This window comes from Corylus avellana, chromosome ca3 (assembly GCF_901000735.1).
Source record: "Corylus avellana chromosome ca3, CavTom2PMs-1.0".
Lineage (NCBI taxonomy): Eukaryota > Viridiplantae > Streptophyta > Magnoliopsida > Fagales > Betulaceae > Corylus > Corylus avellana.
Genome location: NC_081543.1, coordinates 16,459,843 through 16,476,003, shown reverse-complemented (window position 1 = coordinate 16,476,003; position 16,161 = coordinate 16,459,843). Strand labels below are relative to the sequence as shown.

General features: G+C 34.2%; 2 protein-coding genes across 2 annotated transcripts; both read right to left on the bottom strand.

Moving 5' to 3' along the window:
- Positions 1–198: 198 nt before the first annotated feature.
- On the bottom strand, positions 199–5,576 carry LOC132175409 (long-chain-alcohol oxidase FAO4A-like). The gene is made up of 5 exons (XM_059587360.1): positions 5,549–5,576; positions 5,148–5,462; positions 4,697–4,966; positions 1,518–2,378; positions 199–1,432 (listed from the first exon to the last, which is right to left on the bottom strand). The coding sequence occupies exons 2-5, from the start codon at positions 5,445–5,447 to the stop codon at positions 449–451; spliced, it is 2,415 nt and encodes an 804-aa protein (XP_059443343.1). The 5' UTR covers positions 5,448–5,462; positions 5,549–5,576; the 3' UTR covers positions 199–448.
- Positions 5,577–9,672: 4,096 nt separating this feature from the next.
- LOC132175568 (long-chain-alcohol oxidase FAO4A-like) lies at positions 9,673–15,198 on the bottom strand. Its single transcript, XM_059587543.1, has 4 exons — positions 14,886–15,198; positions 14,439–14,708; positions 10,784–11,644; positions 9,673–10,698 (listed from the first exon to the last, which is right to left on the bottom strand). The coding sequence occupies exons 1-4, from the start codon at positions 15,180–15,182 to the stop codon at positions 9,715–9,717; spliced, it is 2,412 nt and encodes an 803-aa protein (XP_059443526.1). The 5' UTR covers positions 15,183–15,198; the 3' UTR covers positions 9,673–9,714.
- Between the last annotated feature and the right edge of the window lie 963 nt (positions 15,199–16,161).

Genomic DNA, 16,161 nt, shown 5'->3' with positions numbered 1-16,161 from the left:
CTTTAACTCATAAACCCCAAATCAATAAAAAGTAGGATTCGATTCCCAACTTGTGATATCACATGGAAAGAATTTTCCTTGTACTCATTGTCAGTGTTTTTTTTTTTAATTTTTTTTTTTACATATTTACACTAAAGGAAGAAGATAGATTCGAACTAGTGATCTGCACTTCATAAGGCGTGGTCTTTAACCGATTGAACTACTGATTATTAGTTCTATAATTGCATAAATGCACGCCCATCGGCCATTACCCATGCCTTTCCAATAGTAATGGGCCTAAACTTTCACAAACCATAATTATCAAATATAATTCCTTTTGTGTTGTTTTTTTTTTTCGGGTATTTTACGTACTTTCGGATGTTCATGAAGCTTTTGTAACACCTGTTTTTTTTTTTTTTTTTATTGGATTACAGAAAAAAGCAGGGTGGAAGAAGAAGTTGAACTAGTTTTAGCGCAATCCACACTTCTTCCTCCTCAGAACTTCAAGAGCAGACTGCGCAGTGCAATAAGCAATTGCCTGAACGGTGACCATCGGATTCACCCCTAAAGCAGTCGGAAAAACACTCGTATCCGCCACAAAAAGCCCCTCCACCTCCCATGTTTCCCCCATCTGGTTCACCACCGATTTCTTCGGATCAACCCCCATCCGGCAGCTCCCCATCTGATGCGCCGAACATAGCGGAGACGAAAGGCCCCTCAGTGGCCTTGAACTTTCCTCCTCCACGAACCTCTCGAACTCATGCGAGCTTGCTTTCTTTACGTTTAACGTCTTCCCTTGCGAGTGATGGGTTCCGATTTCTTCAGCTCCGGCTGCTGCCAATATCCTCAGCACTTTCTCTAGCCCTTTCTTTAGATTCTCCTCGTCGGCAGGTTCCAATTGGTAACTGATTGAGTTCTGGGAAAGTACCGTTCCTGACCCTTTATCCCTTCCCAATGCAAATATATGGGCGGTCCTTGAAAACCTGCACATTCGTTTTTTCATATCCGTGCCGGAAACCCATGGCATTACCATCGAGAACGTGCCGGGGTGCAATGAAGGTGTTTGTATCAATGCCCCATACCCAGACCCATCCAAATTTGCAACAACGGTAGACATTGCTGTCATTATCCCTCCTTCATAGCTCTTCTTCTCTTCCTCCGGCCATATATTATCGGGAAAGTAGCCCCATGACATTGCCACCGGATGGAGATGCAAGTTCTTTCCAATGCATGCATTCTTCAAGCCACTTCTTTTCAACAATGCCGGCGTGCTGAGGGCGCCACATGCAACGACAGTCACCTTGGACTCCACCACACAAATCTCTTTCTCTCCTTCATGTACAAACTCAAAAGCAACCCCACTTGCTGTCTTCCTATCTCTTCCTTTCTTTCTCTTGTTCAAGACTTTGATGGCCTCACAACCCGGAAGAATCGCACCATTGCCGGAATTTACCTGTTAAAGTATTTATTAAATAATTAAATTTACGGCCAAAATTTTTAGGATAAATGGTAATTTGAGTGTTAAATTATCGGCTTACCAAATCGAGAAGCCATGTCTCCTGGGTGCCTTTCTTGCTTCCATCCTTGCAGCCAAGACCACACCAACCGCAGTAATGATCTGGCGCTGAATTTCGAGGTATATTCTTCACAGGATAACCCAGTTCTTCACACCCTCTTCTCAAGATTGCGTTGTTGAATCCTTCGTTTTGGCATTCGGATTGAACTCCCATTTTTTCACAGACAACATCCATGGCTTCTTTGTAGAGTTCACTGTCAAACAGTTCCAGTTCATAGCGATCACACCATTCTTTAGTTACATGCTGAGGGGTCCGAATCGAAGCTGACCAATTAATTGCAGAGCCTCCGCCAACTGTGGACCCTGCAAGTACTAACATTCCCATATCATCAGTTGCCACCAAACCACCAGATAAATACATTTGATCAAAAGTTGGGCCTTCAAGAAGTGAGAGATTGTTCCTGGCACAGTAATTTCCTTTCTCCAAAACAAGCACTTTGTAACCGGCCTTTGCTAGAACTCCGGCAACAACACCACCGCCGGAGCCAGAACCAATCACCACTGCATCACATTTGATAAGCAAAGAAGGGTAAGATATGCTGGAAGGAATTTTATTGGTTTTGCGAGGCATAACTGAGACGGGAAATCCAAATCTTCTCAAAGTATCTAAAGCAATGTTCCGCGGGATTTTTAGATTGATGAGGCCTCTGTAAAGTGGCCCACAAAGCTCATCTTTACCACCATCTTCTTCATCAAGTTCATATTCTCCATATCCGTTAATTTTTCTTAATTTCTTCAACTGCTGAGTTTGGATTTTGTAGTCCGGATCAGGTCCACTGTAACCAATTGCTTTCCATGATAGGTTGTCATTCTTCTCATCCACCTGAACATGATAACTTTCGCATCAGAAAAATGATCAAACTGCAACATAACACCAACGAATATTATTCCTGCATATGGTATTAGACTTCTCTTTTCTGCAGGGCTGGAGTAAAATATATTTTGGAATTTTTATTTTTTTGAGTGTTGAGCACAGTTAAAATATTGGCCACCCTAAAATATTTTTATTTGACTAAGAAAATAACATTTAAAAAAAAATGGTTTTTACACTTCGTAAATCATTTTTTTTTTTTTGCCCTTCTCACTGTCTCAGGCAAGTAATTGTGAAAGGATCCCTTATAGAGCTTATCTATCAGAAACGTCTATAGTTGTGTGAATAGCCCATGTATATAGGTAGATTTCATATGGCTCTATTACAATTGTTTACTCAAATTACAAACAATATAAACAGACAAAAAAAAAAAAAAAAAAAGATTTCGCCTAAAAATATTTTTCTATATAAAATATGTTTGGGCGAAACAAAAAGGGGCATTAAAGACCTACATGTTGGCCCATGGGTTTTTGTTATAATTTTTGTTTCTTCTACTTTTGAAGTGATATCAGTAAGTTTCTGTTGTGTCGTCGTTTTTTTTTTTTTTTTTTTTGTGTTTTTTTCTCCTAATTAAAAGTTTCTGTTGCTTTATAAATACATTCGTATATGGTCCAGGCCACTAGAGTGACATAGAAGGCACTAATTATATTCAGATAAAAACATATAATGCTAAGACTCTGTTTGGGATTGCACTTGAAAAATAAAGCTTTTAAGTTAAAAAAAGCTTTTGGATAAAAGTTTTATTTTTAAGCTTTTGCCAAAAGTGATTTTTTTTTTTTACTATTTTTAAGCTTGTTAAGCCCTTAAAAACGCTTTTAATTTTTTTACCAAATGAGTATTTTTTGTTTTTAAACAAATTTTTTTAGTGTTAAAATTACTTTTAAATCTTTCAAACGTAATTTTAAATAGGCTATAAGAGTACCAACGTAAAGTTGGTGCAACAGTATTTTGTACTGTATTGAGGATCGATATATCTACACTCCAGGGCCCCACCACATCCACTAATTAAAGTCTTTCATAAGCGACAGAGATGTCCATCTTGAACTCTTCCATCACAACGACTCTGCCTCTGTCTGTCGAATGTCGATCAAAAAGCCTCAAAGAATATTTTTAATTTGTATTTTAAATAAAGGAACAAACCCTCTACATATTTATCAGATTGTCTACCATATACATGTATATATGCTCTGCGCTTTGTATTCAAACACTAACAAATAAAACGACCAACCACATTAGTGAGTTTGGGGGAGACACCAACATGTAACATTATTGCCCACGCAAGTTGCAATATATATGCAATAGATCGTACACAAAGTGTTTTTTGTTTTTACAGTTTATGTACGTTATCATTGTTAATTACATTAAATATGGACACGTTGAAATCTCTTATTTAGGATTTTAAAATTTTCATATAAGTGATGATTAAACATATACAGGTTGTTAAAGTACTTTAATATATATATATATATATATATATATATATATATATATTCTATGTTGATTGAATATTTCAGATTATAAAATAATAGATAGCGGGTCAAAATAAAGTTGGAAGTAGGTTTAATGTTTAAATCTTGCTTGGTTAATTAGTCCAATTAATTAAAAAAAAAATAGTCTTGCCGAAAATATCTCCATTACATTAATTATTAATTAAGATTATTGCATTATTCTTTTCATTGATTAGAAAGATCAATAAATACACAATTGAAAAGATGCGCAGTATAAGACATAAAGTAGATGCATGTTGTCCGAAATTAATGAACTTCCAGTAATACTATTTAACATAATTATTATATAATTGAGATTATATGATAGCAAAAATCGAATCAATAAAGATTTATCAAAAGAATAATATAAAGGCTGATTTTGAGTTTCATGACCACGTCATCATTATTCCAGTTGTTCTTACTAAAAATACATAGGCTTACAAACACATTTTTTTAAAAAAAATTTACAAACTGACGTGTCACAATGTAATTGAATATGAGGTAAATTCAAATTTTGAGAAATTGTTCTAAAAAAGTAGCTCAATCGGCTAGGATCACGCCTAAATGAAGTGAAGATCATTAGTTCGAATCATTTTGCCCCTCTTGTGCGGACATGTCAAATTTTTTTTTAAAAAAATTCAATCATGATGTGCCACATCCGTTTGTAATTTTTTTTTTTTTTTTTTAATGTGTTTGTAACCTTAGCATTTTTCTTTATTAAATAGAATTTCACAATTTTTAAATAATAATAATAATAATAATTTAATCCCGAAAAAGTCTAACCTGAGTGAAGAAAACATGGAGAATGAGAAGTTTCATGGCCCTGACGAGCATTCTTGGAAGATAGAAATAACTGAAAGACAATGAAAACACAATCTCTTCCCTTGTCGGCCGAGGCAAGAGAGAAAATCTTCGAACGTAAGGAAATTGACTGGACAGGCTTCGTCTCCCGCATAATACAAAGCTCCCAATCCATGTCGACAACACCCATAACGCCACTCGCAGCAGCCATTTCTTTGGGTGTTTCAGTCTCTGGCTTATCACTCCCCCTACCTATATTTTACAAAATATTGCACAATTTATAAAATTAACCTATACAAGAAAATATAATCAAACTCAAACAAGAAAATAAATCAGTCAGACAAATTAATATTCTATTATAACAATCTTCATCATCATCAATCATCATCCATGCCATTGAAGAAAAGAACAACATGCATGCACATATTCCTACACGTTCTGGAGTGCCAGCCATGGAAGCAGAAGTGGAGAAGAACTTGACAATCGATTCATCGGGAGTACTGACGTCAGAAACATCAACGGACGGCAAGAAGGTATCACAGAGAGCGGTGAGAGTGTCCATCTCCCAAGAGGAGAGAGAGTTGACATAATAAGGCTGTGTCTGATGATCTCCTGGTTCAAGGAGATCTTGCATGTCGATGTTACCTAGCTCAACCACCGTGTGATCATCTTCTTTTCCATTAGCCTTTGATGAGAAGCTAACATAATGATCTCTTTCATCTTTTGGCTCCATAATAATTGGTTTGAGCTAGTATTGAGAGAAAGGTTTCTGATCAGAATGAAAGAACTTCCGGGTTTATATAATAATTAATATCACAAAAAATAAATACATACAAAATTAATTATAGTAGTCTGAGAGAGAACAAGTGCTGGTGATGACGAACCAAACGAAGACGCAGATGGCAAAAAGCTATCATTATAAATGTAACGCATAACGCTCCCTCTCTTTTGAGTATTAAATTAATAACTCTTTTTTTTTTTTTTTTCTTTTTTAATTAAAAAAAAATTTAAAAAAAAATTAATAACTATTTTTTTAGTATTAACTCATTGAATCAGTCTACATTAAATATATATTAAGGGAAAATAAATAAATAAATATATATTTTTTGTCAATGTGCTCATGTCAGTCTGTATAAGCAATTAATATAGGTGTGCTTTAATGCACTTCTCCGCCTGTTGTCTCCACATCACCTTTTTTCCGTCTATTTTGATGACAACTACTAATATAGTGTCTAATTTAACACACGGTAGTACTATGGAAGTCCCGATATCACTTTTTAAAATTTAGAGAGATAAATATAAATATGATAATAGTTTAGAGGGCTAAAGTATAATTTTTCAAAAAAAAAAAAAAAAAAAAATCATTAGAGAATCTACGTCTAATCCTTTAAACAAAAATTTAATTAATATTACTCTTTCTCAAGTGGAGAGTAAAAAATTTCCTTTATAAGTGAGGTTTAACAAGTGTAATATTTTACTAACACAAATAAATTTGAATTAAAGAAAAACCAAGCGGTCGTACAATCACCCCAAAATGAAAATTAGGTGGTTCAACCCTCCCATAAACTAAAAGGGATTTTGGTTTTAGAAGAGGGTATAACTTATTAATTCTCTGAATTATTGAGGTGCAGAGAGGCGGCTCCACCAATCATAGGGAATAATCCTTTCTATTTCACGTGAAATTAAAATGAATTATTTTATAGTTTATATTAAATTTTAACACATATACACATGGTTAGATACTATAAAATAGTATGAATTATGAAAATTGTTCATTTCCATTTATGTTCCTTAAAGAAGAGGGGCAATAGTCGTGTGGTGGCTCCACCCCTACCGACCTTAATTAGGAGTTAAGGGTGGTTGAACACATTTTCCTAATTGACCCTACCATCGAGTAGCCACTCTGAATGATCATCTCATAGATTTGAAATTAATCAATGAATGGTATCGACAATTTAAGACTGCAGCAAATATTAAATAATATCTTATGCAGCAGCGCATGCCCTACTTATTCTGTAATAAGAAATTTATGATTTTTTGTTTGTTTTTATATATCTATATTATATTTTTGTTTACTCTTCTTTAGTTTCAAGGTAATATTAATATCTAAAATTAATTGTTTTATATAAAATTTAAACTTTATTTTTGAAAGTATTACTTACTTGTTGTCTAAATTGGCCAGGTACAGCAGAAATCGAACAATTCCGATGGTAATTTTTAGAGTAATTCTAAAAGTTTTTCTTATATTTTTTTTAAGTCTCTCTACAAATAATGTGGCTATTAAAATTACTCAAGAAAGACTTGTAGTATTACTCCAATTTTTAGGCTATGATATATTCAAAGTAATGATATAAGAAGGATTAAAGTCTTTTTAGAGTCATTCTAAATGTGATGTGTCATTTAAAATTATCAATAGATTAAAATTCAATAATCACCAATAGACCATCTCAAATTGAATGATAATTTTAAATGTCACATCACATTTAGAATAACTCTAAAAAAATTATAATATTTCTTATATTATTACTCTATAATAAAGCAGAGAAATGCTAAAATGAAATGAGGGCCACGGCATGTGTATTCATGTTGCAATCCAATGTCCACTGAAAATGCAGAACCGGGGGACCTGGTTTTCCTCTCTCTCTCAAGACTCAGGTTACCATTTGTACAAATTGTACAATGTTGTGGAATTTCTTTCGATAATTTGATATATATATATTTGTTGGGACAGTTTTCGGAATGCGATAAAAACCTGCAAACAAAGACAGATGCAAGTACAAGATGTTGTCGGTGTACTGTTGTTTGAATAAATTTGGAGCAACGTTACAATTGGGAAACGTACGTGTGTATTCATGGAATCATGTTGAAATCCAATGCACTCGCGTCCGGATCAGCCGTACGGGCCACATAAATCCTCATACTCAATTTCGGTGCTATACAATCGATCAACTAATATAAAAGGCTGAAGAAATAATTTAGTTTCTTGGGCATGTGTTTCTTCAATTATTGGGTGTTTTTTTAAGTAACATCATAATAAAATACTAAGCACAAAAACTCTGACACAAGTCCATTAATTACTTGGCAGGCACATAGCAATCACGGACCATGGTCCCATTGATAATTATGATTGCATCATTCGCTTTCTTCGCAATCCCGATTGATCACCATCAATGCTCTCCCATTGTTGGCCACGTGTTCGTCTTGGTTGCGGGACTCACATAATCTCATTTCTGCATGTTACATATACGTGGGTGGTGATAGAGCCACAATTAATGGCGACTGTAACTGAAGGAGAAGGTGGGATGGTTCTGGTTAATGGTTATATGTCACTGTTGTTTTTGCCCAATAAGTGGCATATATATGCTTGTGGTTCTGCAGCTACACGTTGTCCTCCAGATTCCTTTTTAGACTTAATTTCCTTTTTTTTTTGAGCGTTAAGAGTCACATTTGTACGCATCGTTGTTGTCAAATGAGTTGTTCCTTTAAACGGTAGTTCAATCATTTAGAGATTATGCATGCCTTATAAAACGAATGTCACTAGATTGAATTTTTCTCCTCTTTTTCTCTTCTTTTGTGTGGACATGCCAAAAAAAAAATTCTAAAGGCGCGAGTTTGCTTGAGGGTCAATATTAAGATTATCATTATAATTATATTTTCTTTATAATTGATGCCTATTTTCTTTATTATTGATTATTTCAAATTTCTTAAGAGTTAACATTTAACCACAAAGTGAGATACGTACACTAATTAAAAAGAATTAAAAAAATCTTCTAAATATGATCATTATTGAAGAGGTAGCTTTGAAACTATTTAATTTAAAAAATAATTAAGATTCTAACTTTATTTTGAACGAATTAAGATTCTAACTACTCCACTATAAATTAAATTAACAAATCTAGAGGAGTTTTTAAGATTAAGGAGCCATATACAAGCCATCCAAAACATGAACAGGACTAAGCTTTTATGCATGAATTCAAGGTAAAAAATTATTATTATTATTATTTTTTAGAGAATTTGTAACTTTTATAAATTAATCATGAGAGAGTAATTTTCTCCATCTCAATAATATCACAGATTCAGTCCAGGGTTTCCCCCTTTCAATCCCTATCTATGACAAGTTTTGTTGTCCCCTTAACTAATCCATGAGCAAAAGTATTCGTAGTCCTGTTAACAAAATTAAAGCACATCACCACCGTAGGAACGTTTTTAGGATTTGGCGAATATCATCCACAATGTGTCCGAATCTGCTTTCATTGTTGACATCAGAGTTTACAGCCTCCACTACTTGCCTCGCGTAACCTTCCAAGATAATAGCTCGTCCCTCCAATTCTTGGCACAAGCGTATTGAATATATAGTGGCATTAGAAAGCACGAAATTAATGTCATATATATATATATATATAGATATATATTCCACATATTTTATTGTAAGTATCTATCACTTTTATCGACTCAAAATTTTTTTTTTGTAAAATATTTTTATAAAAAATAAAAAATAAAAAATTTGGGGCAATATGAAAAGTTTTGGATACAATTGGTCAAATTGCAAAAATTCGAAACTTTGAAGGGGTGGATTGCAAAAATTGAAACTTTGGTGTTCGAATTAAAAAACGCTGTCAACTTTAGGAGGGTAAACTCTAAATTTTCCTTTTTTTTTCTTTCGAAGTAGTAATATCCGCTTCATTCATAAGACGTGATCCCTGATCCCTAACCGATTGAACTCCTCTTTGTCAGTTTTCCAATTGCATAAATGTTGTGCATCTTTGCCGATCAAGCCCATCACCCATGCCTTTCCAATAGTAATGGGCCTAAACTTTCACATACCATCTGAACCTCCCATAATTATCAAATATAATTCCTTTTGTGTTGGTTTTTTTTTTCGGGTATTTTACGTACTTTCGGATGTTCATTAAGCTTTTGTAACACTTTTTTATTTATTTTTTTTATTTTTTATTGGATTACAGAAAAAAAACAGGGTGGAAGAAGAAGTTGAACTAGTTTTAGCGCAATCTACACTTCTTCCTCCTCAGAACTTCAAGAGCAGACTGCGCAGTGCAATAAGCAATTGCCTGAACGGTGACCATCGGATTCACGCCTAAAGCTGTCGGAAAAACACTTGTATCCGCCACAAAAAGCCCCTCCACCTCCCATGTTTCCCCCATCTGGTTCACCACCGATTTCTTTGGGTCAACCCCCATCCGGCAGCTCCCCATCTGATGCGCCGAACATAGCGGAGACGAAAGGCCCCTCAGTGGCCTTGAACTTTCCTCCTCCACGAACCTCTCGAACTCATGCGAGCTTGCTTTCTTTACGTTTAACGTCTTTCCTTGCGAGTGATGGGTTCCGATTTCTTCAGCTCCGGCTGCTGCCAATATCCTCAGCACTTTCTCTAGCCCTTTCTTTAGATTCTCCTCGTCGGCAGGTTCCAATTGGTAACTAATTGAGTTTTGGGAAAGCACCGTTCCTGAACCCTTATCCCTTCCCAATGCAAATATATGGGCGGTCCTTGAAAACCTGCACATTCGTTTTTTCATATCTGTGCCGGAAACCCAGGGCATTACCATCGAGAACGTGCCGGGGTGCAATGAAGGTGTTTGTATCAATGCCCCATACCCAGACCCATCCAAATTTGCAACAACGGTAGACATTGCTGTCATTATCCCTCCTTCATAGCTCTTCTTCTCTTCCTCCGGCCATATATTATCGGGAAAGTAGCCCCATGACATTGCCACCGGATGGAGATGCAAGTTCTTTCCAATGCTTGCATTCTTCAAGCCACTTCTTTTCAACAATGCCGGCGTGCTGAGGGCGCCACATGCAACGACAGTCACCTTGGACTCCACCACACAAATCTCTTTCTCTCCTTCATATACAAACTCAAAAGCAACCCCACTTGCTGTCTTCCTATCTCTTCCTTTCTTTCTCTTGTTCAAGACTTTGATGGCCTCACAACCCGGAAGAATCGCACCATTGCCGGAATTTACCTGTTAAAGTATTTATTAAATAATTAAATTTACGGCCAAAATTTTTAGGATAAATAGTAATTTGAGTGTTAAATTATCGGCTTACCAAATCGAGAAGCCATGTCTCCTGGGTGCCTTTCTTGTTTCCATCCTTGCAGCCAAGACCACACCAACCGCAGTAATGATCTGGCGCTGAATTTCGAGGTATATTCTTCACAGGATAACCCAGTTCTTCACACCCTCTTCTCAAGATTGCGTTGTTGAATCCTTCGTTTTGGCATTCGGATTGAACTCCCATTTTTTCACAGACAACATCCATGGCTTCTTTGTAGAGTTCACTGTCAAACAGTTCCAGTTCATAGCGATCACACCATTCTTTAGTTACATGCTGAGGGGTCCGAATCGAAGCTGACCAATTAATTGCAGAGCCTCCGCCAACTGTGGACCCTGCAAGTACTAACATTCCCATATCATCAGTTGCCACCAAACCACCAGATAAATACATTTGATCAAAAGTTGGGCCTTCAAGAAGTGAGAGATTGTTCCTGGCACAGTAATTTCCTTTCTCCAAAACAAGCACTTTGTAACCGGCCTTTGCTAGAACTCCGGCAACAACACCACCGCCGGAGCCAGAACCAATCACCACTGCATCACATTTGATAAGCAAAGAAGGGTAAGATATGCTGGAAGGAATTTTATTGGTTTTGCGAGGCATAACTGAGACGGGAAATCCAAATCTTCTCAAAGTATCTAAAGCAATGTTCCGCGGGATTTTTAGATTGATGAGGCCTCTGTAAAGTGGCCCACAAAGCTCATCTTTACCACCATCTTCTTCATCAAGTTCATATTCTCCATATCCGTTAATTTTTCTTAATTTCTTCAACTGCTGAGTTTGGATTTTGTAGTCCGGATCAGGTCCACTGTAACCAATTGCTTTCCATGATAGGTTGTCATTCTTCTCATCCACCTGAACATGATAACTTTCGCATCAGAAAAATGATCAAACTGCAACATAACACCAACGAATATTATTCCTGCATATGGTATTAGACTTCTCTTTTCTGCAGGGCTGGAGTAAAATATATTTTGGAATTTTTATTTTTTTGAGTGTTGAGCACAGTTAAAATATTGGCCACCCTAAAATATTTTTATTTGACTAAGAAAATAACATTTAAAAAAAAAATGGTTTTTACACTTCGTAAATGATTTTTTTTTTTTGCCCTTCTCACACTCTCAGGCAAGTAATTGTAAAAGGATCCCTTATAAAGCTTATCTATCAGAAACATCTATAGTTGTGTGAATACCAGCCCATGTATATAGGTAGATTTCATATGGCTCTATTACAATTGTTTACTCAAATTACAAACAATATAAACAGACACAAAAAAAAAAAAAAAGATTTCGCCTAAAAATATTTTTCTATATAAAATATGTTTGGGCGAAACAAAAAGGGGCATTAAAGACCTACATGTTGGCCCATGGGTTTTTGTTATAATTTTTGTTTCTTCTACTTTTGAAGTGATATCAGTAAGTTTCTGTTGTGTCGTCGTTTTTTTTTTTTTTTTTTTTGTGTTTTTTTCTCCTAATTAAAAGTTTCTGTTGCTTTATAAATACATTCGTATATGGTCCAGGCCACTAGAGTGACATAGAAGGCACTAATTATATTCAGATAAAAACATATAATGCTAAGACTCTGTTTGGGATTGCACTTGAAAAATAAAGCTTTTAAGTTAAAAAAAGCTTTTGGATAAAAGTTTTATTTTTAAGCTTTTGCCAAAAGTGATTTTTTTTTTTTACTATTTTTAAGCTTGTTAAGCCCTTAAAAACGCTTTTAATTTTTTTACCAAATGAGTATTTTTTGTTTTTAAACAAATTTTTTTAGTGTTAAAATTACTTTTAAATCTTTCAAACGTAATTTTAAATAGGCTATAAGAGTACCAACGTAAAGTTGGTGCAACAGTATTTTGTACTGTATTGAGGATCGATATATCTACACTCCAGGGCCCCACCACATCCACTAATTAAAGTCTTTCATAAGCGACAGAGATGTCCATCTTGAACTCTTCCATCACAACGACTCTGCCTCTGTCTGTCGAATGTCGATCAAAAAGCCTCAAAGAATATTTTTAATTTGTATTTTAAATAAAGGAACAAACCCTCTACATATTTATCAGATTGTCTACCATATACATGTATATATGCTCTGCGCTTTGTATTCAAACACTAACAAATAAAACGACCAACCACATTAGTGAGTTTGGGGGAGACACCAACATGTAACATTATTGCCCACGCAAGTTGCAATATATATGCAATAGATCGTACACAAAGTGTTTTTTGTTTTTACAGTTTATGTACGTTATCATTGTTAATTACATTAAATATGGACACGTTGAAATCTCTTATTTAGGATTTTAAAATTTTCATATAAGTGATGATTAAATATATACAGGTTGTTAAAGTACTTTAATATATATATATATATATATATATATATATATATATATATATATGTTGATTGAATATTTCTGAGATATTTTAATATGCAAGATTATAAAATAATAGATAGCGGCCGGTCAAAATAAAGTTGGAAGTAGGTTTAATGTTTAAATCTTGCTTGGTTAATTAGTCCAATTAATAAAAAAAAAATAGTCTTACCGAAAAGTATCTCCATTACATTAATTAAGATTATTGTTATGGGTGACATCAAGAGTCTATTATTCTTTTCATTGATTAGAAGGATCAATAAATACACAATTGAAAAGATGCGTAGTATAAGGCATAAAGTAGATGCATGTTATCCGAAATTAATGAACTACCAGTAATACTTTTTAACATAATTATTATATAATTGAGATTATATGATAGCAAAAATCGAATCAATAAAGATTTATCAAAAGAATAATATAAGAGGAATGATAGGGACCTAACTTTTTTGCCCAACAAAAGTCCAATTTTTGCTTTTTTTTTTTTTTTTTTTTTAAAAAGGAAATAAAATCAAAACCCGAAGAATTATCTTTCTCTTTTATTTGGTATTTTTTAAAAAATGAAAAATAGTATTTTTTTCATAATAATGTCATTTTTTTTTTAAGAAAATGTCATTATTATGAAGAAAAATATCATTTTTCATTTAAAAAAAAATACTAAATAAAAGAAAGGCTAAAAATAGATAGAGTTACTTCAGACATTTTTTTCATTTTTTATTTTTATTTTTATTTTTTTAAAAAAATTAAAGCAAAAGTTAGACTTTTGTTAGGCAAAAAAGTTAGGTCTTTAGCATTTCTCATAATATAAAGGCTGATATTGAATTTCATGACCACACCGTCATTATTCCAGTTGTACTTACTAAAAATATATAGGCTTACAAACACATTTTTTTTAAAAAAATTTTTACAAACCGACGTGCCATTTAACAAAAAAAAACTTATACAAATTGACGTGTCATTTAAAAAAATAAAACATTTTACAAACTGACGTGCCACAATATGATGATGTAAATTCAAATTTTGAGAAATTGTCCCAAGAGGTAGCTCAATCGACTAGGACCATGCCTAATGAAGCGGAGGTCACTAGTTCGAATCCTCCTTCCCCTCTTGTGCGGACATGTAAAAAAAAAAAAAAATTTGAAAAATCTAATCGTGCTACATTAGTTTGTAATTTTTTTTTAAAAAAAAATGTGTTTATAAGCCTAAAATTTTTCTTTAGTAAATAGAATTTCTCAATTTTAAAATAATAATAATTTAATCCAGAAAAGGTCAAACCTGAGTGAAGAAAACATGGAGAATGAGAAGTTTCATGGCCCTGAAGAGCATTCTTAGAAGATAGAAATAACTGAGAGACAATGAAAACACAATCTCTTCCCTTGTCGGCCGCGGCAACAGAGAAAATCTTCGAACGTAAGGAAATTGGCTCGACAGGCTTCGTCTCCCGCATAATACAAAGCTCCCAATCCATGTCGACAACACCCATAACGCCACTCGCAGCAGCCATTTCTTTGGGTGTTTCAGTCTCTGGCTTATCACTCCCCCTACCTATATTTTACAAAATATTGCACAATTTATAAAATTAACCTATACAAGAAAATATAATCAAACTTAAACAAGGAAACAAATCAGTCAGACAAATTAATATTCTATTATAACAATCTTCATCATCATCATCATCCATGCCATTGAAGAAAAGAACAGCATGCATGCACATATTCCTACACGTTCTGGAGTGCCAGCCATGGAAGCAGAAGTGGAGAAGAACTTGACAACCGATTCATCGGGAGTGACGTCAGAAACATCAACGGACGGCAAGAAGGTATCACAGAGAGCGGTGAGAGTGTCCATCTCCCAAGAGGAGAGAGAGTTGACATAATAAGTCTGTGTCTGATGATCTCCTGGTTCAAGGAGCTCTTGCATGTCGATGTTACCTAGCTCAACCACCGTGTGATCATCTTCTTTTCCATTAGCCTTTGATGAGAAGCTAACATAATGATCTCTTTCACCTTTTGGCTCCATAATAATTGGCTTGAGAATTGAGAGAAAGGTTTCTGATCAGAATGAAAGAACTTCCGGGTTTATATAATAATTAATATCACAAAAACTAAATACATACAAAATTAATTATAGTAGTCTGAGAGAGAACACGTGGTGGTGATGACGAACCAAACGAAGACGCAGATGGCAAAAAGCTATCATTATAAATGTGCAACGCATAACGCTCCCTCTCTTTCGAGTATTAAATTAATAACTCTTTTTTTCTTTTTCTTTTTCTTTTTTTTTTAATTGAAAAAAATATATTTCAAAAAAATTAATAACTATTTTATTTTTTATTTATTTTTTAGTATTAGCTCATTGAATCTGCTGCATTAAATATATATTAAGGGGAAATAAATAAATAAATATATATATTTTTGTCAATGTGCTCATGTCAGTCTGTATAAGCAATTAATATAGATGTGCTTTAATGCACTGCCGCCCGTTGTTTCTCTCAAGCCAATTGGCTCCTGAATTCTGATGCCCATGGTTTGATCATTATTTGTTGGGAAAATTTCATTTTTCCTCTCTAAATTTTCAGCAGATTTTATAAATTAATCTTGAATTTTTAAATCTTTCAAGTTCAACCTCTGAACTTTGATTTGCTCTCACTTTGGACATCTTTGTTAGTTTTCAACGTTAAACTCAAACGGTTTGACTTTTTATGTCCATTATACCTCCACCTAATTCACTTGAAATTTCGAAAATGCTCAAAACTACAGCACCCACCCCCAGTCGTTTTGGGCATTAAAATTATATTATTATTTTTCTTTAAAAAAAAATGCAAAATATTTATAATAAAAAACACCCCAACCCAAAATAGTGTTGTTTTGGGCATTAAAATTGTTTTTTATTTATTTTTATTTTTTTAAAGGGAAAAATAAAAAAATTAAAAAAAAAAAATCGGGGTGGACCCTTGGCTAAAATGGGGTGGCCGGACCACCCCATTTTTGGCCAAGGG

What these genes read in the sequence shown, in the direction of transcription:
- LOC132175568 (XM_059587543.1), bottom strand. Translation starts at nt 15,182, where the DNA reads ATGGAGCCAAAAGGTGAAAGAGATCATTATGTTAGCTTCTCATCAAAG. An exon ending in TCCATGTTTTCTTCACTCAG is followed by an intron (nt 11,645 to 14,438) that starts GTTTGACCTTTT and finishes TATCATGTTCAG; the next exon opens with GTGGATGAGAAGAATGACAA. An exon ending in AGACATGGCTTCTCGATTTG is followed by an intron (nt 10,699 to 10,783) that starts GTAAGCCGATAA and finishes ATACTTTAACAG; the next exon opens with GTAAATTCCGGCAATGGTGC.
- LOC132175409 (XM_059587360.1), bottom strand. Translation starts at nt 5,447, where the DNA reads ATGGAGCCAAAAGATGAAAGAGATCATTATGTTAGCTTCTCATCAAAG. An exon ending in TCCATGTTTTCTTCACTCAG is followed by an intron (nt 2,379 to 4,696) that starts GTTAGACTTTTT and finishes TATCATGTTCAG; the next exon opens with GTGGATGAGAAGAATGACAA. An exon ending in AGACATGGCTTCTCGATTTG is followed by an intron (nt 1,433 to 1,517) that starts GTAAGCCGATAA and finishes ATACTTTAACAG; the next exon opens with GTAAATTCCGGCAATGGTGC.